This window comes from Salvelinus fontinalis, chromosome 20, assembly GCF_029448725.1.
Source record: "Salvelinus fontinalis isolate EN_2023a chromosome 20, ASM2944872v1, whole genome shotgun sequence".
Classification (NCBI taxonomy): domain Eukaryota; kingdom Metazoa; phylum Chordata; class Actinopteri; order Salmoniformes; family Salmonidae; genus Salvelinus; species Salvelinus fontinalis.
Genome location: NC_074684.1, coordinates 31,955,546 through 31,983,291, shown reverse-complemented (window position 1 = coordinate 31,983,291; position 27,746 = coordinate 31,955,546). Strand labels below are relative to the sequence as shown.

Sequence of the window (27,746 nt, the reverse complement as noted above, 5' to 3'; positions counted from 1 at the left end):
AGTGACAGAGATTAATTGAAATTCCAACAATAATTGAAATGGTATTTATTTAAGAGATGTTTCAGTTCTTGAATTGGAATTTGAATTCACTGAATTGAAATATAATTGATCCCAAACCTGTGAAAGCAACGCTTTTTTGCATACCTCTGTTTTTTTTATCATAAATCAATTTTGATTTTGATTTGGAAATGAAGTGCTACCATGTTATGTTAGCGTTAGAAAATATGTCAGTTAATTACTGATTAGCCTCTGCTTGCTCTGACTCGACTGCATGTGGGTTAAGTCCTTATTGTTTTTTCCATTGACATGTGCCCCAAGTCCCATGGTAGTGACATGCCAAATCTGATGTTGCACTCGCCCCAAGGCAATATTAAGGATGTGTGGCACAATTAATGATGCTGAAGCTGTGTGTGTTATACAAGACTGCGTGTGTGTGTGTGTGTCTACCATTGTACCGTTTTGAGTGATTTTGCACCTCACTACACAAATTAATAAAAATGTTTTTCAAAAGAGCTGTGTGGAACAAACAACAAAAACACGCAGCTCTCATTTACATACCTGCTTTTATGAGTTATTTGGTTCATTATATTTCAAGTTCAAGTAGGCCTGTAGTAAATGGAGGGTCTTTAGTAGGCTAAGAGTTGGATGGCGCAGCAAAAGAGTTAATGGTATTCCCTCCCTCCCATCGGCGCCAATAGTCTATAGCCTACATACATCTCCAGAACTCTTTTTGACAGTCCTGACGCGCAGATAGTCGACTCAATCCATGATCAAGGACCCTCCACGCGCAAAACATATACTTTCTGTAAAATAGTGAGGTTTCACGACTTAGTGTGATCATTTGAAAATGTGTCTACTTATTTGAATGTATTTTCACGCGTTTGTTATTGTTTAGTTGTTTTGTGGCCGGAGATGGGGTGCGCAATATCAGGCTTGGTACCGAAACAAGTCGGGGACGTGATGGACGATGTTCCCATTGTGCATCTAACTGACGAGCACAGGGAGATAATCAAAGAGACGTGGAAAGTCATCCAAGAAAACATCGCGAAAGTTGGCATTATTATGTTTGTTGGGTGAGTACATTTTAACTGTAGCCTACCGGCTGAATTGGTTTCCATAGGTTTTAAGAAATTGCACGCGTCATTCTGAATTTAAAAGCATGCCAAAATAAACGTAGCCCTATTACTACATCGAATGTCTAACATTGATTCGATTAATTCAAGTCATGAAATCTAACCCTCTTCTACTAGGTAATTGAACTGTTTGTCATGAACATAAATGGACACAGCAAATGTGTCACTTCACTGGTGATTGTATAGAACGTATAGCCTTGTCAAAATTCAATCAAGTGATTGTATATGATCGCATACAATGGAAATACAACGCCCTCCACAAACGTTTGTGTTTTGGTCACATTTTCCATGTTAGAAGCCTATAACCTATATTTATATAGCCTACATCATTTTCAACCATAGCCCTGTCTAATGAAATAAATGGATAGAGAAATAGTCTTCCATGTCCACACAACCTTTAAACGAACACAAAACTAATATTTAACTGTCTATTCCCAGTGGATTGACAATGGGACTCTGTTTAAAGTATCCTCCTTCTTAAATTAAGCCATACAGAGTTGCCTACAATTCAAATGTTATCCTCCGTAAGAGGCAGAATATATATTACAGCAAATATATGGCTAAACTCCAATGTACTGATAGAGGATACACCAATTTTGTTGCAGAGAATGTGTAACGAAAGTAGCATCTTTATGAATGACATTGTAAACAACTACCGTAAAATGATGTCACACAAGCAATTAATCAAGGTGTATGGAGAAGTAGGCGCAATACAAAATTACCAACTCATCGCCAACTCATCGCACCTCTGCCACAAAAATGGAAGAGGCAATTACTTACAAGAGAAAGAAATGAACTAGTTTGTCTGCCACCATTAACACATTTTAAATGGCTTAAAATTACCAATATTGCCTAAATCATAAAATGTATCATGTTCACTACTGTCAAAAGGTTTGACAACTAGGCCTACAGTCTTAGAAAAAAGGGTTCCAAATAGAACAAATAGTCCCCATAGTAGAACCCTTGTTGGTTCCAGGTAGAACCAAAAACGGTTCCAAAACGGTTCTTCGGCTGTCCCATAGTAGAACCTTTTTTGGTTCCAGGTAGAACCATTTTCAGTTTCATGTAGAACCCTCTGTGGAAAGGGTTCTATATAGAACCCAAAATAGTTCTACCTGAAACCAAAAGCGTTTTACCCGGAACCATAAAGGGTTATTCAAATTGTTCTCCTATGGTGACAGCCGAAGAACCCTTTTAGGTTCTAGATAGCATATTGTTTTCTAAGAGTGTATGCCGCATAAAGAGATAGTTGGGAACAGATTTTTTATGTCCCAATAACAAGGCATGATTGGCATCGGGTTTATAAACTGATATGTAAGACAACAATTGACCCTTTCATTTCTTTTAAATTTAAACTAGAATATAAAATTCTTGCTACAAAAAGAATGCTCAGTATATGGGGCATTGAACAGTCAGACCGGTGCAGACTGCCACAAGGAAACAGAATCAGTACTGTTCATCAGGGGCTTGGTTTTGGAGTCAGGTCCAGGAGTGGTTGTTATGTAAACACACACACACACATGATAATACGCACTATACCCACATGATAACATACACACTATACACACATGTAAACATGGATTTTGTGTTGTAGATATGTGGTAGTGGAGTATGGGCCTTAGGGCACACACTTAGTGTAGTGTGTTGTGAATTCTGTAATGAGTGTATTGTTATGTTTAAAAAAAATTATAAGCATAAATTTTGCCGGACCCCAAGAAGAGTAGCTGCTGCCATTAGCTGCCAAGGCTGCAGCTAATGGGGATCCATAATAAATATGAATACAAATGTCATAATATCAGGGTGCGGTTGGATCTGCAAACTGTATTGCTGGGGGATTTAAAGGACCACACACAGTCAACATGAAACCTCATTGTGCTGTTAGGTTAAATGTTTATTTATTTTTGGGGACATTTGGTCAGAAATGTTGCAGATGGGGAGGTTGAAGTCCTTCGTGACACACCATGGGAGAATGTAGGGATGTATTGGGAGAGGACATGGGAGAATGTAGGGATGTATTGGGAGAGGACATGGGAGAATGTAGGGATGTATTGGGAGAGGACATGGGAGAATGTAGGGATGTATTGGGAGAGGACATGGGAGAATGTAGGGATGTATTGCAGGAATAAATGGTAGAATGATGATGATTTACTGGGAAAGATAGGTTGATCTGTAGCTGTCTGATGGTTGCAATTAATGAATGTTGGAATAAATACATACACATCCACAGTATACATTTTTGAGGTCCATACAATCAGGGGTGAGGGTGGAGATGTGATGATTGTATGTTTTGTGTTTAGTTATGTGTGTTTTGTTTTCACGCTGTGAGCGGTGTGTGTGCTGGTTCTGGTGGTCATTGGTGCACTCGCTTCACCCTGCCAGCGTCTCGGGGCGGGTGGGGGCAAGATCAACCGCTGATGGTAGCAGCCATTCGTATTGTCGTTTTTTATTGTATTGTATTGTTGTTGTAATTAAAAAAAAATAATACTCTACATGGCCAAAAGTAAATGGACACCCCCTCAAATTAGTGGATTTGGCTATTTCAGCCACACCCGTTGCTGACAGGTGTCTAAAATCGAGCACACGGTCATGCAATCTCCATAGACAAACATTGGCAGTAGAATGGCCTTACTGAAGAGCTCAGTTATTTTCAACGTTGCACCGTCATAGGATGCCATCTTTCCAACAAGTCAGTACGTAAAATGTCTGCACTGCTAGAGCTACCCCGGTCAACTGTAAGTGCTGTTATTGTGATGTGTAATGTCTAGGAGCAACAACAGCTCAGCTACGGTAGGCTACACAAGCTCACAGAACGAGACCGCCTAGTGCTGGAGCGCGTACAAATCTTCTGTCCTAGGTTGCAACACTTACTATCGAGTTCCAAACTGCCTCTGGAAACAACGTCAGCACAAGAACTGTTCGTCGCGAGCTTCATGAAATGGGTTTCCATGGCCGAGCAGCCGCACACAAGCCTAAGATCACCATGCTCAAAGCCAAGCGTCGGCTGGAGTGTTGTAAAGCTTGCCACAATTGGACTCTGGAGCAGTGGAGATGTGTTCTCTGGAGTGATGAATCATGCATCACCATCTGGCAGTCTGACGGACCAATCTGGGTTTGGCGGATGCCAGGAGAACGCTACCTGCCCCAATGCATAGTGCCAACTGGTGGAGGAGGAACAGTGGTCTGGGGCTATTTTTCATGGTTCAGGCCCCTTAGTTCCAGTGAAGAAAAATCTTAATGCTACAGCATACAATGACATTCTAGACGATTCTGTGCTTCCAACTTTGTGGCAAGTTTAGGGAAGGCCCTTTCCTGTTTCAGCATGACAATGCCCCCGTGCACAAAGCGAGGTTCATAAACAAATGGTTTGCCGAGATCAGTGTGGAAGAACTTGACTAGCCTGCAGAGAGCCCTGACCTCAACCCCATCAAACACCTTTGGGATGAATTGAAACAGACTGCGAGACAGGCTTAATCGCCCAACATCAGTGGCTGACCTCACTAATACTCTTGTGGCTGAATGGAAGCAATTCCCTGCAGCAATGTTCCAACATCTAGTGGAAAGCCTTCACAGAAGAGTGGAGGCTGTTATAGCAGCAAAGTGGGGACCAACTCCATATTAATGCCCATGATTTTGGAATGAGATGGTCAACGAGCAGGTGTCCACATACTTTTGGTCATGTAGTGTAGATAAACAAATATATATTTTAGCTGTCACTGAGGACATTTGAAAACAGAACTTGAAGGCAACATACAATTTTATTTTTACAATGCTCCACTGCCCAGCCCCTGTCAAAATTGACCATGGTCATTGACTTCTGGCCTGGGGTCCAATGTGATATTCAGATGGTTCTAGTGTCTTGTTGTCAAAAAATCACGGTCTAACTGGTGGCATCCCATTGGTGTTAACATTTGATTTTGTTTTAAATTAAGCTATTTGTGACATGCGCTGAATACAACATGTGTAGATCTTACAGTGAAATGCTTAAAGCAATTTTTTATGCGTCCTTTACCTCTCTACCAAGACCTATGTGCCCTATGTTAAAATAGCTACCTGTTTACAATAGCTCAGGGTATGCAAATATTATCTTCAGTTATGATGAAAACATTCAAAAATATATTGTTTATTGCAGGAGCCAGGGGCAAAAAGCAAGCATCAAAATACATTCTAATCAAATAATTGGTGGCTGCCTTCTGAGTTTTCCTGGGCCCATATTCATAAAGCTTCTCAGGGTAGACTGATGATCTAGGATCCATTAGAACTTTTTGATCATAATGAATAAGATCACATGGACAGCAGGGACCTGATCCTGGATCAGCACTACTTATCTGAGATACATTATGGTTTATAAATGTTTAGCAAATCAAGTGCATTTTTTGGTTTACTGGTTTGATATTTATACAGATAAATCTCCCTTCCTTTAATCCAATTAAACAAGTAGATTTAAAATCTATATACATTCTCATTCATATTGTCCGTTTCAAAATATTTGATGACAAAGTCCAACATCACAATGCAAATCTCTAGACTGTATTACACTGTCACGTTGTCAGTGGCAACCAACCTATTATTTTAAACCACGATCTCTGTCTTCATAAAACTACCAATTTCAATCCTCAAACCGAAATCTACCTCCCTCCCTACTGAAGTACCACTAAAAATAGAACTAACCCACTCCCCCTCTTTAAAAAAAAAAAATTGATATGCAAACCTTCCCTCCCTTTTCTCTACCTTTCAGCATGTACCATAGGTCTGTCTGTATCCCAAATGGCACCCTATTCTTTATAAAGTCCTCTGGACAAAAGTAGTGCACTATGTCTGGACGAGGGTGCCATTCAGGATATAGTCTGTCTGTTCTTAATGAGTCAATCAATGCAAAAAGGGACAAGGAACGCAACCAATAAACTTCTTCTGAGGCCCATTTAAACCCCAAACACGAAGGCTGTGCTGATAAGGCTTTAACAGGCTATTTATCAGTGGCCCTCGCCATATCAGTTAGGCCTTTAATGGGCTCTGTCTGTGGACCGAGCTGTCAGCTGTGACATGGGGCCTGCCGCCACTGCCTGTTTTGGCACCAGTGTGATGTACCCATAGGTAAGTGTCATGCTATACATCACACAGCCATCCATCCAAACATTGGGGGTTGTGGTGTTTGTGTATACTGGATTCTGTAGAGGGGTAGAGGTGTACTGCAGAAGGTTGAGGGTTAGAATTGGACGTTTTATGAGGCGAGAGATTGCAGCTTGAAAGATTGGTTGGTTGGTGGGTTGCTGCTGACAAGATGCGGCACAGCAAGACTGTCATTTCGGCTACTGTCTTGATGTGGTACATTGGACAATATTATGAGTGAGAGGGCGAAGTGGAAAAAATGGCTTTGGCTTTTTTGAGAATTCCCATATCTCAAACTTTGAAAAGTACTGATATCCATTGATATCAGACAGTATAGGTGATGTATTGAAGATTCTTAATTACTTACCGTTCTAGTCTTAGATGTAATAGGAATCCAATTTAGCAACTCAAAGTGAGACTCCCAGTGTGGTTTTAAGTCAATTCTTCACAGGGACACCAAAACAGGTGTGAATAAAAAACACTGTTAAAACCTCTCTGGGATATGTGGGACGATTGCGTCCCACTTGGCCAAAAGCCAGGGAAAATACAGAGCGCCAAATTCAACTAAAATGATATAAAAATCAAACTTTCATTAAATCACACATGTAAGATACCAAATTAAAGCTACACTCGTTGTGAATCCAGCCAACATGTCAGATTTCAAAAAGGCTTTTCGGCGAAAGCATAAGATGCTATTATCTGATAATAGCACAACAGTAAACAAAGAGAGTGTAGCATATTTCAACCCTGCAGGCGCAACACAAAACGCAGAAATAAAATATAAATCATGCCTTACCTTTGACAAGCTTTTTTTGTTGGCACTCCAATATGTCCCATAAACATCACAAATGGTCCTTTTGTTCAATTAATTCCGTCCATATATATCCAAAATGTCAATTTATTTGGCGCGTTTGATCCAGAAAAAAACAGCTTCCAACGTCACTACAAAATATCTCAAAAGTAAACTTTGCCAAAACATTTCAAACTACTTTTGTAATACAACTTTAGGTATTTTAAAACGTTAATAATCGATCAAATTGAAGACGGGTCTATCTGTTTTCAATACAGGAGGAAAACAAACTAATGCTACTTTTCTAGTCTTGCGCAACTCTCAAACAGTACACATAATGTTACACTGATTCAAGATGGCCGTACTTCTTCATTTCACAAAGGAATAACCTCAACCAATTTCCAAAGACTTGTGACATCCAGTGGAAGCGGTAGGAACTGCAAACAAGTCCCTTAGAAATCTAGTATCCCAATGAAAACTCATTGAACAGACAGTGACCTCAAAAAAAAAATCTGAATGGTTATCCTCTGGGTTTTGCCTGCTACATAAGTTCTGTTATACTCATAGACATGATTTAAACAGTTTTAGAAACTTCAGAGTGTTTTCTATCCAAATCTACTAATAATATGCATATCTTATATTCTGGGGATGAGTAGAAGGAAGTTGAAATTGGGCACGCTATTTATCCAAAAGTGAAAATGCTGCCCCCTATCCTAGAGAAGTTAAAGGGAAGGTTTACCCAAAATCCAGAAAATCCCATGTGATTCAATAAATTGAAACTAGTTCAGTGGAGTTTGTCCTCTCTCCCTGTAGTGCTGTACGAAAACAGATGCAAAAACGGGTCACGTCTCACGTGACTTGTGACGTTGCTGGATGCAGGCCTCGCTCTGCTTTGTTGCCAGTGAATTTATAACCGAACGTAGCAGTCATAAGAGAAACTCCTGGGTGGAGTTCCCACATCCGGTTTTCAGCTGAAAAATAAGCTTAGTTTAAATTGCTGTATCTCTGAAATCCGGAACATTGTTGGTAATATCCTTATTTTATGTAACCGAATGCCGCAGTCGTGGAGATGGGTAATAACTGCGCATGGGCCCTCTCGGGGGAATCCCTGCTATGTAGACATGGCACGTTCTTCCCTTATTCACAGATGTCACTCTTTTTCAGCGGAGATGTGAAGACAGCGTTACCCATTAGTTATACAAAGTAAACAACAACCTACAAACATGTCTGACGACAAAAGACTCGCGAGTGATGAAGAAAACTTCGGAGCCCCTCCAGTAGTTATCGTCGAACCGTATTTATTTGAGCCTGAGTATTCAGACCAAGAATTGAGGCAAATTGAGGCCGTTCTAGGCATGGAAGCCGCAGCAGCAGCTGGACCACAGCCCCAACCCATCCCCAGGATCAACACAGACTGGTGGTGCAGCTGTGGCAGTTGCACTCCAATGCCAACAGATGAATGTTTGTGCTGCAGAGAATTCGAATACGTTACTACAATTCTTACAGAAATGGAGCAACATAATGACGAGGAGCAGTTATTTTGGTTTTGCAAGCACAGGGGATTTTTCTGCCCACATAAACTCTGGTGTCCTGAAGAATAAGAAAAATCTGTATTCCATAAACTAATTGAAGATGCAACCCTGGGCTAAATAGACAGCTATCCAATGAGTAAATAGCTAAACTTTACTTTATTGAATACATTGAGCCATAAACCTCTATGAGCATTACTGGGTTTACACTGAGTTTACGAAACATTAGGAACACCTTCCTAACATTGAGTTGCACCCCCTTTTGCCCTCAGAACAGCTTCAATTCGTCAGGGCATGGACTCTACAAGGTGTCCTTTTGGTGGTGGACCATTCTTGACATACACAGGAAACTATTGAGTGTGAAAAACTCAGAAGCATTGCAGTTCTTGACAGACTCAAACCGGTGCGCCTGGCACCTACTACCATACCCCCATTCAAAGGCACTTCAATCTTTTGAATTGCCCATTCACCCTCTGAATGGCGTACATACAGCACATAATCTCACAGGAGGTTGCTGACGGGAGAACAGCTGATAATCATTTCCGGAACGGAGCAAATGGAATGGCATCAAACACATGGAAACCACGTGTTTAATGTATTTGACACCATTCCACTGATTCCGCTCCAGCCATTACCACGAGCCCGTCCACCCCAATTAAGGTGCCACCAACCTCCTGTGCAATCCATGTCTCAATCATCACAAGGCTTAAAAATCCTTCTTTAACCTGTCTCCTCCCCTTCATCTACACTGATTGAAGTAGATTTAACAAGTGACATCAATAAGGGATCATAGCTTTCAGCTGGTTAGTCTACGTCATGGAAAGAGCAGTTGTTCCTAATGTTTTGGTCAGTGCTCACATTAGCCCAAAACACTATATATATATAGCCTATGTTTATTTATCACAATGGTTTTTGGATATTCTATTCTTCAATGTAAGGTGACACAATGTCTATTGTCTCCTCGACCCCCCTGTCATAAATAGATATGGCACATACGCTAACCTGTAGATCACTTAGGCCTATATTTCTACAAGAACAACTCGAACTTCAAGGATCAGGCTAAGCTTGCTTTGTCGCTTTCTCTTCTCAAGCACGCGCCTTTGTTTTGGCACTGTGCCAGATCCAGTCCATGGAAATACAGTAGTAACAGCTGTATCTTAACATCCAGCGCTTTTCTGTCCCCATCATTTCAGATGATCTCGTTCCTATGCATCATCACTGAAGTGCTTGCTACACACACAGGCGATGTAAGGTTGGCTGCAGGACTATATACTTATTTACCACTTTGAATTGCAACTAACCATCTATCTTATGCATCTCTCCGTATCTTTTATCGGGAGAAAACAGTGAAATTTGGTACCCTATTACCTGCAGCCAGTGACAGAATACCAGCTGCTTTTGCTGCCTTCTCTTTTTCCACTTGGCGTAACTAACTTTACCTGCGATGTGCCTAACTCTTATCAACTTTCACACTACCTCCTTCTCCTCCCCCCAAAAGTCATCTGTGAAGCCAATCAAAGATGGGTAACCAAAAGTAACATGGGCTATATGTGAAAGTCAAAGTTTCACTTAAGTCTTCCATTTACATCAATGCATGACAAAGTGAAAACTGGATATGACACTTTCTCTCAAGCTGAAAAGTGAACAATGGCAAAGTTGGGCTTTATTGTGTTAAGCTAAAAGCGGGTAAAAGAGAGGTGTTAGCCTGGATATCTACCGAAGCCAGAGTTACCAGACAGGCAGTGGAGGAAATATTGAGTACTTGCAAAGGGTTTGCGAAAATGGAAAAAGGAGGGGTTACTGGGTAATTGAGTTCCGACGTACACACAGTGTGATGCTGATCAAACAGAAGTGATGTAACAAACTCTTTGACAGTGCTGCAAACATAGAAAGAGGTCCTCAGAAATACCACGACTTAGATACAGGGTGTATGAGGGGATCAGTTAGAGCAAGGCACTAAGCTTCATCACTCATTCATGACAAGCCAAGGTCCCTGCTTCATCTATTGTCATTATATCACCAAAGACAAATGCCACCCTTAATGTAATCAATAGTTACTCTGCCTACCAAAAACTGCTGGCTGGGAAGAAAACATATACAGAAGATCAATACACTTAAATAAATAGATCTGTGGAAAAAGGTGTAAAATAGGAACTTGAAACAATCTGTTTTTACCTTAAACTGATCTTCTACCATCATCATGAGACAACTCTGGACGAGTCACGTAGGCTGCGTTCCAAATGGCGACCTATTACCTATAGGGACCAGAGCCCCATTTGTCAAAAGTAGTGCGCTATGTAGGGAATAGAGTGCCATTTGTTACGCATCCATAGAATCTTGTAACCAAACAAATGTGACTCCATGCATGCTTGGTATGAAGGACGTGCTTGGTCTGAAGGGCGTGCTTGAGTTCATTAGCAGAGGAAAGGTGGTGGTACGCCCACCATGGCCTTTACAGCTTCAGCCCTCACAGCGCAGCACAGCAGGGCTTCTCTATAATGAGAGAAGATGTACCCAAGGGCCTTTTCTTCAGCACAATCAGGCCTATTCTAGTTTAAGGAGAATGGAAAGATTGTGTAGGGTCAAGTTCATGCTGAGAAATGTCATTCAGAAGCTCCAATAATAGAAAACTACAACGGCTTAAAAAAAAAAAGAGGGAGGCATTTTGGCCCATTTGGTGTTTCAAACAACATTGTGTGCATATAGGATCACACTATTTGGAGCATTTCTTTGTTATTAAAAGAAAATGTGTTTAATATTAGATGTAGAATATAAAGACCATGAATTGCCAAATTAAATACATTTTAACTAGACTGAGGGCCAGTCTTGGACCAGGCTACATTTGAGTTTGAGCTACAATAAAAAAGTGCAGATTAATAATGAGGTTTGTGGCGGACGTTTCCTCCCAAAACCATCGACAAGTGTATCCAACCCCCTAACCCAATTTAAATTGATGTGATTAATCAATGTTATAGGGGGCGGAGGGTTACTTTGACAGTCTTGTATGACTAGTCCCTGTGCCCATGAACACTAAGGTAACCTGCATAAATGACTACCAACCCGTAGCACTCACGTCTGTAGCCATGAAGTGCTTTGAAAGGCTGGTCATGGCTCACATCAACACCATTATCCCAGAAATCCTAGACCCACTCCAATTTCCATACCGCCCCAACAGATCCACAGATGATGCAATCTCTATTGCACTCAACTCTGCCTTTCACACCTGGACAAAAGGAACACCTATGTGAGAATGCTATTCATTGACTACAGCTCAGCGTTCAATTGCATGGGTCCTCAGATCCTCAAAAGGTTCTACAGCTGCACCATCGAGAGCATCCTGACTGGTTGCATCACAGCATGGTATGGCAACTGCACGGCCTCTGAGCGCAAGGCACTACAGAGGGCAGTGCATAAGGCCCAGTACATCACTGGGGCCAAGCTTCCTGCTATTCAGGACCTATATGCCAGGCGGTGTCAGAGGAAGGCCCTAAAAATGGTCAAAGACCCGGTACCGGATCACCAAGTCTAGATCAAAGAGGCTTCTAAACAGCTTTTACCCACAAGCCATAAAACTCCTGAACAGATAATCAAAGGGCTACCCAGACCCCTCTTTTACGCTACTGCTACTCCCTGTTTATTATCTATGTATAGTCACTTCAACTATACATTTTACCTCGACTAACCGGTGCAACTGCACATTGACTCTGTACTGGTACCAAATGTATATAGCCTCGCTATTGTTACTTTACTGCTGCTGTTTAATTATTTGTCACTTTTATTATTATTTTTTACTTAACACATATTTTTCTTAACTTCTTAAAGCATTGTTGGTTAAGGGCTTGTAAGTAAGCATTTCACTGTATTCAGCACTAGCCTTTAAGGCAGAGTTGCAAAGAAAAAGCCATATCTCAGACTGGCCAATAAAAATAAAAGATGGGCAAAAGAACACAGACACTGGACAGAGGAACTCTGCCTAGAAGGCTAGCATCCCGGAGTCGCCTCTTTACTCTTGACGTTTAGACTGGTGTTTTGTGGGTACTATTTAATGAAGCTGCCAGTTGAGGACTTGTGAGGCATCTGTTTCTCAAACTAGACACTCTAATGTACTTGTCTTCTTGCTCAGTTGTGCACCGGGGCCTCCCACTCCTCTTTCTATTCTGGTTAGAGCCAGTTTGCGATCTTTTCTGAAGGGAGTAGTGCACAGTGTTGTACAAGATCTTCAGTTTCTTGGCAACTTCTCGCATAGAATAGCCTTCATTTCTCAGAACAAGAATAGACTAATAAGTTTCAGAAGAAAGTTCTTTGTTTCTGGCCCTTTTGAGCCTGTAATCAAACCCACAAATGCTGATGCTCCAGATACTCACCTGGTCTAAAGAAGACCAGTTGTATTGTTTCTTTAATCAGAACAACAGTTTTCAGCTGTGCTAACATAATTGCAAAAGGGTTTTCTATTGATCAATTAGCCTTTTAAAATGATAAACTTGGATTAGCTAACACAACGTGCCATTGGAACACAGGAGTGATGATTGCTGATAATGGTCCTCCTCCTACGCCTATGTAGATATTCCATTAAAAAAAATCACCCGTTTACAGCTACAATAGTAATTTACAACATTAACAATGTTGTACACTGTATCTCTGATCAATATGATGTTATTTTAATGGACAATAAAATGTGCTTTTCTTTCAAAAACAAGGGCATTTCTAAGTGACCCCAAACATTTGAACGGTTATCTATCTATCTATCTATCTATCTATCTATCTATCTATCTATCTATCTATCTATCTATCTATCTGTTACAGAACAATATATATATATATATACACACACACAGTATATTATTATTATTATTCACTATTATTAACCACATGATAAAACACAAATTAACCCCATAAAACATAGATTTAGCCCCATGATAAAACATAGATTAGCCCCATGATAAAAGAGATTAACCCCATGATAACATAGATTGGACAGCGCTTCCAAAGCGCAGTTGTGCATTTGAAACCCATAAAGAACAAAATCTGTATTTTCCCCACTGTGTGTTAATAGCCTACAGAGCAATGTTTGTGAATCTATTAAATCGCAACCTCGAGTGTGCTCACAAGTAGTGCCCGTTGTCATGGTAACAGGTTGTTTGAGACCCATCCAGAATGCAAAGACGTTTTCTTCCTGTTCCGAGACGTGGAAGACCTGGAGAGGCTGCGGAACAACAAGGAGCTACAAACTCATGGCCTACGGTCAGTGACACCCTTCGCCTCCTCCCTCAACCTCCTATCTCATTTCTCCCTCCTGCCATTCTACCTCCTCCTCTCACCCTCTCATCATCACCCACTTGTCAGCTCCCAGATAAACTCTGAGCACATCCAGAGACGCCAGTGCAGAAGCTGTGAGGACGGTGGGCCCCTTATTTCTTATTGTCTTGGTACACTGACAACACAGCCAACTAGATTCAGAGATGGCGTGAGTTGCACCAAGAGATGTAATTTTTTTTGTAGAGTAAATTAATAAGGTTGGGTCTAGGAAGCACAGCTGTTTGTTTGTTTATTGTGTATTGGGATCCCCATTAGTTTTTGCAGAGGCAGCAGCTATTCCTTCTGGGGTCCACAAACAACACAAAACATGACAAGCAACAAACACTGATAGACAAGGACAGTCACACACATATATAATACAACGATGTACAAACAACAATTATACAAACAATAAAACTACAAAAATGCTGTGTGTGTTAGTGCGTCTGTGTGTGTTAGTGCGTCTGTGTGTGGTAGTGCGTCTGTGTGTGTTAGTGCGTCTGTGTGTGTTAGTGCGTCTGTGTGTGGTAGTGCGTCTGTGTGTGTTAGTGCGTCTGTGTGTGTTAGTGCGTCTGTGTGTGTTAGTGCGTCTGTGTGTGTTAGTGCGTCTGTGTGTGCGTGTTTGTCAGGAGCTGGTTAGAATATGAGATGGCACTCCACAGACCACATGCACAGAATACCTTACTATGCATTCACGTGATAGCCAAGTTTACAATGTAGTATAACTAGGATAATCTCATGCAGCTTCGAGTGTCATCATCGTCAGGCATAATACGTCAGTCGGTTTCCTCATACAAATTGGTAAAATGGTGCCAACGGATGACGCCTCGAGCAGGTTTCTACTTTTTCTAGTGTTTTTTCTAGCATTTTTCCTCAAATTGTATTACTTGTTTCGTGCAATACTTCATAAACCCGGGCAGACCAATTGGAATATTAACCCCCATCGCTCCCATCTCTGAGATTTTCACTGTACCGTGTAATTACAGTACACCTGCAAACCTGTACATGTGACTATTAAACTTTTAATCTAAATCTAATTTAATATGCCTGTTCTTGAGGTGAACGTGAGTGGACTGATATCACTTGTCTTATACCTGCTGCAGCCCTGGCAAAAAGGAGACATTTAACCCAGTGTCTGTTGTCTACGTTCCCACAGTGACCCACAACACACCTCGCCTTCTAAAGCTCATGGCGCTGACCTTAAGCGAGACATCAAATGGTTGCCAATGCTAACGCTAGAGTTAATTAAGCCTCAGTGAGGGTTGTGGCTATTAATTCAGCAACAGGGTGCCTCGGAATGTGAGTTGTGACTAAACTCGAGGTCGACCGATTAATCGGAATGGACGATTAATTAGGGCCGATTTCAAGTTTTCATAACAATCGGTAATCAGCATTTTTGGACACCAATCATGGCCGAATACTTTGCACTCCACGAGGAGACTGCGTGGCAGGCTGACTACCTGTTATGCGAGTGCAGCAAGGAGCCAAGGTAAGGTGCTAGCTAGCATTAAACGTATCTTATAAAAAACAATCAATCTTAACATAATCACTAGTTAACTACACATGGTTGATGATATTACTAGTTTATCTAGCTTGTCCTGCGTTGGGTATAATCGATGCGGTGCCTGTTAATTTATCATTGAATCATGGCCTACTTCGCCAAACGGGTGATTTAACAAGCGCATTCGCGAAAAAAGCACTGTCGTTGCACCAATGTGTACCTAGCCATAAATATCAACGCCTTTCTTAAAATCAATAAACAAGTATATGTTTTTAAACCTGCATATTTAGTTAATATTGCCTGCGAACATGAATTTCTTTTAACTAGGGAAATTGTGTCACTTCTCTTGCGTTCTGTACAACAGAGTCAGGGTATATGCAGCAGTTTGGGCCGCCTTGCTCGTGCTTGTGTGAAGACTATTTATTTCTAACAAAAACACCCAACTTTGCCAAACGGGGGATGATTTAACAAAAGCGCATTTGCGAAAAAAGCACAATCGTTGTATGAATGTACCTAACCATAAACATCAATGCCTTTCTTAAAATCAATACACAGAAGTATATTTTATTAAACCTGCATATTTAGTTAAAATAAATCCAGGTTAACATGCAATATTAAACTGGAGAAATTGTGTCACTTCTCTTGTGTTCATTGCACGCAGAGTCAGGGTATATGAAACAGTTTGGGCCGCCTGGCTCGTTGCGGACTAATTTGCCAGAATTTTAAGTAATTATGACATAACATTGAAGGTTGTGCAATGTAACAGGAATATTTAGACTTATGGATGCCACCTGTTAGATAAAATACGGAACGGTTCCGTATTTCACTGAAAGAATAAACGTTTTGTTTTCGAAATGATAGTTTCCGGATTCTACCATATTAATGACCTAAGGCTCGCATTTCTGTGTGTTATAATTAAGTATATGATTTGATAGAGCAGTCTGACTGAGCGATGGTAGGCAGCAGCAGGCTCGTAAGCATTCATTCAAACAGCACTTTCGTGCGTTTGCCAGCAGCTCTTCGCTGTGCTTCAAGTATTGAGCTGTTTATGACTTCAAACCTATCAACTCCCGAGCTAGTTAGCGGGATGCGTGCTAATAGCGTTTCAATCGGTGACGTCACTCGCTCTGAGACCTTGAAGTAGTTGTTCCCCTTGCTCTGCAAGGGCCGTGGCTTTTGTGGAGCAATGGACGCTGCTTCGAGGGTAGCTGTTGTCAATGTGTTCCTGGTTCGAGCCCAGGTAGGGGCGAGGAGAGGGAACGGAAAATATACTGTTACACTGGCAATACTAAAGTGCCTATAAGAACATCCAATAGTCAAAGGTATATGAAATACAAATCGTATAGAGAGAAATAGTCCTATAATTCCTATAATAACTACAACCTAAAACTTCTTACCTGGGAATATTGAAGACTCATGTTGAAAGGAACCACCAGCTTTCATATGTTCTCATGTTCTGAGCAAGGAAATTAAACGTTAGCTTTTTTACCTGGCACATATTACATTTTTACTTTCTTCTCCAACACTTTGTTTTTGCATTATTTAAACCAAATTGAACATGTTTGATTATTTATTTGAGGCTTAATTGATTTTATTGATGTATTATATTAAGTTGTTCATTCAGTATTGTTGTAATTGTCATTATTACAAATAAATAAATAATAAATAAAAATAGTTCGATTAATCGGTATCGGCTTTTTTTGGTCCTCCAATAACCGTTATCGGCGTTGAAAAATCATAATGGGTCGACCTCTAGGCTAAACACACACTGTTGAAAGCTAGGTTTGCTACCTCCAGCGTCAACTTCAGTTGCTTCTCAGTATGACATGTTTTTAAAGGCTCTCTGGTCTCTTTCTTTGACTGAGGTAGAAAATGTCTTCTTTCCTTGACTGTCTATTCTAAAGAACTCAGACTATAACTTGGTGGAATGGATACTGAAGAGTTCCTTGAGATCTTCTGATGATGAAATATTTCTGATGGCTCGGTTAGTTGAAGCGTGGTGCTAGCATGGGGAGGGGGGGGGCATGTAACTAGCTACATTCAAGTCTTTATCCTACAACCTAGACATGTGTACTGTGTATTTACCTATTTAGTTTTAACTGCTGGAGAGCATGGTGCATCTAACCTGACCAGCATTATCATGAGGTACACTTGGTGCCTTCAGGAACACAAACACATGAGTGTCTGCGCTAGTTAATCAGTTGCTAATGCCATAAAACTAAACAGATGTCTCATTCCCCCTTCCATACATTTCCCTTTAGCTAACAACACAGAAGCTTGCTACTTTGCATTGACCGATGTCACGGTTCGACTGTGTTAGTGTCTGCCTTTCTACATCTGATCTTGTCTACCTCTGACAATGGCGTTTTGTTCCATGTCTTGAAGGATAATGCACTTCATTGAGAAAAGCGTGGCCAGACTTAATCAGATGGAACGACTGGACCAACTGATCCTAGATCTGGGCAAAAGCCACTATCGTTACAACTCCCCTCCGAAGTACTACATGGTAGGTGTTCAGTCTGTACTACTCTGTAGGTTTTCTGGCTAACGTAATCTTGTCCACGTGATCTTGTTCATTTATGATCTTATAGGCAAAACTAATCCTAGATCAGCACTCCAAAATATTTCATGACTAGAAAATACGGTTCCAGTACTACCTTTGCTTAACAACAGAGCGTGGATTTTCACAGAACAATCATCACTACAGGACTAGGGATGTGTGGAGATATCCTTGGAATCCATCCAGCTTTAATCTTCTCTGTCTAGATAATAACTGCATGATAACGTAATGGAAAATCTGGCTTGTTATTTTGCTGGATGTTGGATCATCAGATAATTCTGAGTCTATTGCTCTCTGTTTATCAAACATTTATGACCTTCCAGGGCCCTAATTATGTCCTTTGGGTTTATTCCAGTACGTGGGGGCAGAGTTTATTCGAGCCGTCCAGCCAATCCTGAAGGACAACTGGACCCCAGAAGTGGAGGAGGCTTGGAAGGTAAACAATTGATGGGAACATTCCCATCCTAGATAGCAACCATGGTGTGACCATGTCCATGAGCCGCCCGTCTGTTCCTTTATCTCTGTGGAGAAGCTATTTAACGGTTAAAACAGTGTAACACTACTTTATAAGGCCTTAAAAGGTCCATCTGGGATTTGGGACATGCAGTTTTGGACTTTTAAATTAAATACAGTTTATATAGCCATTGATTCTTGACAAAATATAACATATTCATGCCTCATAGGCTTAGTTGAACTGTCGTACCCCATCAGAATCCAAAATATAAGCTTGCTTTACTCAATTTGTAAACAATGTAATTGTGAAGACAATAGCTTTAGAATGGGTTTAAACCATAGAGATCCTATTAAATGACATGTAATTAAGTGTTTAAAACTATAATTTTGATTGCATGGATCGTCTGTCCTTGTATACATAGCTCATTTCTTCAGCTCTATCTCTTAGCCGATTACCCAAAAAAGTGGCAGGGTGGTTTGTGGTAGTTTGAGTGCCAGATTGCCCTTTTAAAAATATGAAATATTACACAATTCTTTGCTAACTATTTTTACTGGATTATGGGTAATTCAGTAGCATTGCAACAATGGTTATTGACATGTACGTAGTTGTAGAATATAGTGGTAAATGCACCCTCCCCATTTCCGCCTGTTTGCGTCCGTTTGGTTCCTAGTGAATACACCAGTAGAGGCTGCTCAGGGGAGGATGGCTCGTAATAATGGCTGGAATGGCGCAAATGGAATGGCATCAAACACATACAACCCATGTGTTTGTTACCATTCCACCCCTGCCGCTCCAGCCATTACCACGAGCCCGTCTTCCCCATTTAAGGTGCCACTAACCTCCTGTGGAATACACACCTGCTTTTCAGCACATCTGTAGGAAAAGGCTCAAAGCAATCTGTTCAATACACCCAGAAAACATTTCAAACTGGTTGATTGCTGAATACATGTGCCATCGGCCCACCATCTTACAGTGCTAAGTATATACTCTGAAGAGCTGTGGTGCTTGTTGAAAGTGCAATAGTATCATTTAATGCTGCAATGTGTAACTTTTTGAGCAACTTGACCAAATTCACATAGAATGTGAGTTATAGATCTGCCATTCTCATTGAAAGAAAGTCTAAGAAGTGGTATATGTGTTCTATGTGCTCTATTTCTGTGCTTCCCGTTCTTACATTTTGTTTTTGCATCTTTTACTTTCCATTTTGTACACCAGCTTCAAACAGCTGAAAATACAATATTTTTGGGTTATTGAAAAGAACGGTTTAGACGGTTCAATGATTCTTTACACCATTTTTGTTTTGTCGCATAAACTGAAATTGGGGGACTATAAGAATGTTTGCAACCAGAAAATGGTGGAGTTTCTGCATATTGTACTTTTAAATAGAACAGGAAAGACATACAGTATGACAGTGACCTCTAGTGGATTGACTACATACATTGTAGGCAATGTGAATTGTGAATGAGGGTTTAATATTTTCCTGAAAATCTACACATTTTCCTTCCCGAGAAGAAAATTGCAAGAAATTACCAGGCAGTATTCCTGTTCAAACCGGAAGTGCTATTTAAAAATGATACCAGCGAAAAAAATCAGACGTGAATATAGGGGGCTCCCAAGCGGCGCTGCGGTCTAAGACACTGCATCTCAGTGCTAGTGGTGTCACTACAGACTCTGGTTGTTCTGCCCCTGAACAAGGCAGTTAACCCACTGTTCCTAGGCCGTCATTGAAAATAAGAATTTGTTCTTAACTGACTTGCCTAGTAAAATAAAAGTAAAATAAAAAACACGTAAGCTAATAGTAGCAGAGATTCAGCACTGTGGATTGTGCTGGGGTTGATCAATTGCCCTTGAATCTAAACCCGCCGTGCGCTCGCTTCTGTTAGTGTAACATCATGAAACAATGTTGTAAATCCAGCTAGTTTGGAGATTTGAACATAGCCGCGGAAAGTAGGGGTGCTGAGGGTGCTGCCAACCCCCCTGAATAATTACAATAAAAAATAAACAAATGTTCTCACAAAAGTAGTGCACTGTTCCTGTATTAGTGGACCGATATAGCCGTCTGTAGCGCAAGCTAAACAAATGATCTGCTGAATCCCCCTCTCTGCACTTACCTCACTATGTTGGGGGTGTTGGCCTGCATGTCAGATCAATCCTACACCTGTCTAACCACCGGAACATGTTATTGTGCGCTTGTAGATTTTGCATTCTGCCTCGGTGGCATTTGCCATACGGCAGAAGTGTAAAGGAATGAGCGTTGATGATTAGCAGATCAGAGACGGCTGTAGTAGAGAAGCCAGATTTAAACATTACATATAATTTAACAGCTCCATTTCACGTCACACTGTTCATAGAAATAATTAATTATAATTGACCAGTTTCTCTCAATTATTTATCTCAGGAAACAGGTTTCTCCGTAGCCCGGTTCCCGCTATTAAACCCTGATGTGAATATGGTTGTAGGCCCACAGTTATCTACTTTAGCTATCTCCTTTTCTCCATATCCATTTACCAAACGCAACTCACTATGAGAAAAATGTTTCACCACTTAGACTCATAGGCATACAATGTCACCTTTGTCAGCTATTTACCAGATGTAACACACTAATAGAAAAAATGTACACCACTGTGGTCGTGTCTACACTTGACGCTTACATGCGACTTCTGCTATCAGAATACGAAGATCACATTGAAAAGACGGGTCTAGATGCACAAAAGTGTCTTTGTGGTCTGTTTGTGTTCAGGTCTATCTGACCACTTCAGGAGGTGGTCAGGGATACATTGTTTGTGAATTTATTATTTGACCCTGCTGGTCATCTATGAACATTTGAACATCTTGAAGATCGATCTGGCCTTAATGGCCATGTACTCTTATAATCTCCACCAGGCAGAAGAGGACTGGCCACCCCTCAGAGTCTGGTTCCTCTCTAGGTTTCTTCCTAGGTTCCTGCCTTTCTATGGAGTTTTTCCTAGCCACTGTGCTTCTACATCTGCATTGCTTGCTTGCAGTGGGCAGCGTCATCAGCACTCCTCGCACAAGTCTCCTAAAAACTTGTTTATTGGGACTGAACAGCACATTTTCATTATAACGTTGAAGGAAATATGTTCCTAGCGTGTGAGGAACATGTTTGCTGGCCTCATAAATGCTAGCTAATGCTGTATTTAGAAACATGTTTTTTTGATTGGCTAGAGTTAGGCTAACCCGTTTGCAATCTCTTTAGCGTTCCTTGAAAGCTTGCTGGCTAGCTACAGAGGTTAGCTGGCTAGTTAGCTACAGTAGTAAGCTACTGCCATCAGTTGTTGTGTTACTATCATATTTGGCCTATTCCACCATTTGTAGAATGCATTCTGGCATTTGAATATAGAGCGGGAAAAGAGAATTCAGACACACTATCACAAAACACCTGGGCCTGAATAGCTTTAGGCTAGGGAATGATGGATGAAATTATACAAGATCGGCATCTTCAGACATAGACCATGCATCCACATGATGCTTCTGGAATTTCAATTAGCACTTGAGACTGAATCTTGTACTGTACTTGTTCTTGTCTCAACCAATGAAATAGAGACAGAAAGACACCATTTAGTAACACAATTACACTGAACAAAAATATAAACTCAACAGGTAAAGTGTTGGTCCCATGTTTCATGAGCTGAAATAAAATATTCCAGAAATGTTCCATATGCACAAAAAAGCTTATTTCTCTCAAATGTTGTTCACAAATTTGTTTACATCCCTGTTAGTGAGCATTTCTCCTTTGCAAAGATAATCCATCCACCTGATAGGTGTGACATATCAAGAAGCCGATTAAGCAGCATGGTCATTACACAGGTGCACCTTGTGCTGGGAACAATAAAAGGATATTTTAATATGTGCAGTTTTGTCACACAACACAATGCCACAGGTGGCTGAAGTTTTGAGGGAGTGAGCAATTGGCATGGTGACTGCAGGAATGTCCACCAGAGCTGTTCCCAGAGAATTAAAATGTTAATTTCTCTACCATAAGCCACATCATTTTAGAGAATTTGACAGTACGTCCAACTGGCCTCAAAACTGCAGACCAAGTGTAACCACGCCAGCCCAGGACCTCCGCATCCAGCATCGTCTGAGAACAGCCACTCGGACAGCTGATGAAACTGTGGGTTTGAACAACTGAAGAATTTCTGCACAAACTGTCAGAAACTGTGTCAGGGATGCTCATCTGTCAGCTCATCGTCCTCACCAGGGTTTTGACCTGACTACAGTTCGGCGTCGTAACCGACTTCAATGGGAAAATGCTCACCTTCGATGGCCACTGGCACGCTGAAGAAGTGTGCTCTTCACGGATTAATCCCAGTTTCAATTGTACCGAGCAGATGGCAGACAGCGTGTATGGCATCATGTGGGTGAGCGGTTTGCTGATGTCAACGTTGTGAACAGAGTGCCCCATGGTGGTGGTGGGGTTATGATATGGGCAGGCGTATGCTACGGACAGCGAACACAATTGCATTTTATCGATGGAAATTTCAGATACCGCGATGAGATCCTGAGGCCCATTTTCGTGCCATTCATCCACCACCATCACCTCATGTTTCAGCATGATAATACACAGCCCCATGTCACAAGGATCTGTACACAATTCCTGGAAGTTGAAAATGTCCCAGTTCTTCCATGGCCTGCATACTCACCAGACATATCATCCATTGAGCATGTTTTGGATGCTCTGGATCGACGTAGACAACATTGTGTTCCAGTTCCTGCCACTATCTAGCAACTTCACATATCCATTGAAGAGTAGTGGGACAACACTCCACAATCAACAGCCTGATCATCTCTATGTGAAGGAAATGTGTTGCGCTGCATGAGGCAAATGGTCACATCAGATACTGACTGGTTTTCTGATCCACGCCCCTACCTTTTTTTAAGGTGTCTGTGACCAACAGATGCACATCTGTATTCCTAGTCATGTGAAATCCATAGATTAGGGTCTAATGAATTTATTTCAATTGACTGATTTCCTTATATGTAAAATCTTTGAAATTGTTGGATGTTGTGTTCAGTGTATACTGTAGTATCTTGAATAGGCTGAGCCCAGGCTTATATCTCCAGGATGTTTAAGGCCCTTGCCCTTGCATTTTTTTCATAGTTGCAGGCCTTTATCAGCTTGGCATTTAGCTATAAGGGCACATTTGAAATCCAGCAGAGTTGTGCTGAAAACATGTTGCCCGTATGATGTTTTATTTTTCTGTGTTATTCACTAAGTAAAAGGCTTTCTAAGCTTTTTTGTCTTCATTAACAAGAGCACCAGGAACATCCAGGGGAAAACTGTAATCCCTGAGCATATTCAATGTTGTGCTGTGCTAATGGGACAACAGAGAGATGTTCAGTTTTTGACTAAAATTCATTCAGACATCTTAAAAGGACTGCCATGTATACTGTATACCAGTTGTTCCCAACCTTTTTCAGTTACTGTACCACCAACTGAATTTTGCTCTGCCCAGAGTACACCTGAAGTACCCCCTCATGTACATTTTATCAGTAAGCCTATGTTCTCATGAGTCTTCTCATGTACCCCCTGTGGATAGGCCAAGTACCCCCAGGGTCTTAGTATCCCTGGTTGGGAGCCACTGCTGTATTTACCCTATAATAGAGCAGTAGATGTCTATTCCATGTCTTATGTGTTGACCTTCATGTTGCCCCACAGACGTTGTTCCTGTACATCACCAGTATCATGAAGCAAGGCTATGTGGAAGAGGAGAAGAACCAGAGGAACACCATGGCCAACACCAGTAGAGAGAGACCAGAGAAGAGGCTCAATGTCATCTAGGAGCAGCCTACTCTCCAGTCAATGTGTACAGGGCATTCGGAAAGTATTCAGACCCCTTGCCTTTTCCACATTGTGTTACGTTACAGCCTTATTCTACAATGGATTAAATAAATAAAAACATCTCATCAATCTGCACACAATACCCCATAAGGACAAGGCAGAAACAGGTTTAGAACTTTGTGAAAATGTATTTAGTAAAACAGAAATACCTTTACATAAGTATTCAGACCCTTTGCTATGAGACTCGAAATTGAGCTCAGGTGCATCCTGTTTCCATTGATCATCCTTGAGAGGCTTCTACAAATTGAAGTCCACCTGTGGTAAATTCAATTGATTGGACATGATTTGGAAAGACACACACCTGTCTATATAAGTTCCCACAGTTAACAGTGCATATCAGAGCGAAAACCAAGCAATGAGGTCGAAGGAATTGTCCGTAGAGCTCCAAGACAGCGCTGTCCTTAGGTACAGATCTGGGGAAGGGTACTAAAAAAGCTTTAAAGGTCCCCAAGAACACAGTGGCCTCCATCATTCTTTAATGGAAGAAGTTTGGAACCACCAAAACTCTTTGTAGAGCTGACTGCCCGGCCAAACTGAGCAATCTGGGAAGAAGGGCCTTGGTCTGGGAGGTGACCAAGAAACCCGATGGTCACTGTGACAGAGCTCCAGAGTTCCTCTATGGAGATGGGAGAACCTTCCAGAAAGACAACCATCTCTGCAGCACTCCACCAAGCAGGCCTTTCTGGTAGAGTGGCCAGACGGAAGCCACTCCTCAGTAAAAGGCACATGACAGTCTGCTGGAGTTTGCCAAAAGGCACCTAAAGGACTCTCAGACAATGAGAAACAAGATTCTCTGGTCTGACGAAACCAAGATGTGACGCTTGGCATTCAGGGCAAAGAGTTCTGTCTGGAGGAAACCAGGCACCATCCCAACTGTGAAGCATGTTGGTGACAGCATGCTGTGGTTATGTTTTTCAGCGGCAGGGACTGGAGGACTAGCCAGTATCGAGGGAAAGATGAATGGAGCAAAGTACAGAGAGATCCTTGATGAAAACCTGCTCCAGAGTGCGAAGGTTCACCTTCCAACAGGACAACAACCCTAAGCACACAGCCAAGACAACGCAGGAGTGGCTTCGGACAAGTCTCTGAATGTCCTTGAGTGGCCCAGCCAGAGCCTGGACTTTAACCCAATCGAACATCTCTGGAGAGACTTGAAAATAGCTGTGCAGCAACGTTTCCCATCCAAGCTGACAGAGCTTGAGAGGATCTGCGTAGAAGAATGGGAGAAGCTCCCCTAATACAGCTGTACCAAGGTTGTAGTGTCATAACCAAGAACAAGGGTGTAATTGCTGCCAACGGTGCTTCAACAAAGTACTGAGTAAAGGGTCTGAATACTTATGTGAATGTATTCGTTTTTTATTTTTAATAAATTTGCATAACATTCTGTGGGCTATTGTGTGTAGATTGATGAGGGTGGAAAAAACGATTTGAATCCATTTTAAAATAAAGCTGTAAAGTAACAAAATGTGGAAAAAGTCAAGAGGTCTGAATACTTTCCGAATGCACTGTATATGGGTTCATTAAGACTCAAGTAAAGCATAGACCAACACTACCAGGGTCATATTCATTAGGACATCCAATAGAAAACGTTTTGAAATGTTTCGCAATGAAAAATTAAAATTAGTGTTTCCTATTGCAATCTCTGCATATTTCAGTCCGTTTTCCATTTTCTGCCTAATGAATATTACCCAGATGTCTGATAGATGGTGCGTTCAAGACAACTGGGAATTAATAAAAAACAAACTCAGACTGGGAAAATTTGTGACGTCAGTGATCTTCAGGTTGGAGAAGTCAGAGCTGATGATAATTCCGATTCGATGCGTTGGGTGTCTGAGAGATTATAGCCTATGCTCAATAGGCTCTAATTACTTAACCATGAATGTGCACTTTTCAAAATATATCTCCAGTCAACGTTGTTGCTAGCACGTGCACCCAAAATATAGTGTACCCTCATGGTTAACTTGGTTTGAGTTTACGAAAACAGATTTAATACGACCACTAGTGTCATCCCAGATGAGGAATAAAACACTATTTCGGGGCACATGTAGCGTAATCTCACTCACTTTTGTACATCAACTTGGTCCGTACAATTGACCTTATTTTAGCTCCCCAAAAGCGTAATACTTCCAGATCAACTGTAATGTCAATACCATTGTAAAGCACAATTTCTCCCCTTTCCAACAAAATTAATGACATGACCTCCACGCTGCCTGTTTCTGCATGATTCAAGTAGGCAATGAGCCCCGTCGGGTCTTTTTAAAAATTGAGGGTGGGGAAGCGAAACTAATGCGTGATAGTGAGAAGGAGAGGAGATGTGTGTGAAAACTGCTTTTTTTCACTCGATCTGTCCAACTTATCACCTTATCGCCTCTAAAATGTAAATAAAACACTATAAAGAGTTTATATAATGTGTCATTACATACCTATTTGAAGGTTTGTGTCAAATTTGAATCGTGTTTTTAGGGCGGTGCTAAAGTGATCTTCAGAAGTAAACAGCGACTTTGAAAGTAATGATCGCTTACAGTGATGACGCAAAAAATGACTAGGTATCCCCCCCTTACCCCCGTCACTGTCCATTTCTTGTTTTTAAACGATGAGAGAAGTGCTACACCTGGTGGAGAGAGGCTTTAAGACAGAAATAGTTGCTTTATGCGTGCTGTACGTTACGGCATGACACGTCACGATGTAACGGAGGGTCAGTTTTTTCAACTTTTCTCCAATACTATAGAGCCATTACCATGCCGATCAACGCTTGAATAGAAACGTAGTTCACATCCCAGATTTTGAAGTCAACACAGTCGCTACAGTCCCATTAGTTTTCTTTGCAGCCTCGTTTGAATGTCGCGGTTGTGCACATTTGTACGGAATGGGGTGAGTTTACGTTAATGTTTGCCAAAGTACAAAGTAATTACACACGCACTCTACACACACATGGATTTTGTATTGTAGATATGTGATAGTAGAGTAGTGGCCTGAGGGCACACACTTAATGTGTTGTGAAATATGTTATGAAATGTAAATGTCATGTAATATTTGTAATTGTATAGATCTGCCTTAATGTTGCTGCACCCTAGGAAGAGTATGGGATCCTTAATAAATACAAATGACTAGTTGTTACACAGGAGTTAGCTAGTTAAAATGAAGTGTATCTTGAGGAGTAATTACTTGTAATTAATGTTTACTTACACAGTACGTTACCCGTTCTGACAACCTTGCCATAATTTTTTACGTTTCTGGAAGTGCCATCCAAGTCGGACAATAAACACACTAGTGCACCATAGAGTACATTATTTTCTTTAGAACTATAGAGGAGGAAATGTAAAAGTAGTAAACTACTGAAGTAGTACTTAAAGATTTGTATCATTTCAGCCAGTAGTTTTGAAAGTGGAGCTCATGAGCCAAAAAGTGGTTCCCGTTGTTTGTATACTACGTCATCAAATTGTGCCTACGTCATCCATGTCGTATGATATGTTACGTCCTGCAAAAAAATAAATCATAATTTTGTGTTTGTGCAA

At 41.1% G+C, this 27,746-nt stretch overlaps 1 protein-coding gene across 2 annotated transcripts; it reads left to right on the top strand.

Moving 5' to 3' along the window:
• Positions 1 to 704: 704 nt before the first annotated feature.
• LOC129817726 (cytoglobin-2-like) lies at positions 705 to 27,746 on the top strand. 2 transcript variants are annotated; one of them, XM_055873235.1, is made up of 5 exons: positions 707 to 1,073; positions 13,692 to 13,799; positions 17,740 to 17,860; positions 18,270 to 18,350; positions 24,049 to 27,746. In XM_055873235.1, the coding sequence occupies exons 1-5, from the start codon at positions 913 to 915 to the stop codon at positions 24,169 to 24,171; spliced, it is 594 nt and encodes a 197-aa protein (XP_055729210.1). In that variant the 5' UTR covers positions 707 to 912; the 3' UTR covers positions 24,172 to 27,746. The 2 variants fall into 2 exon arrangements, with proteins under 2 accessions (XP_055729211.1, XP_055729210.1); XM_055873236.1 differs by lacking the exon at positions 13,692 to 13,799 and having other exon boundaries at positions 705 to 1,073.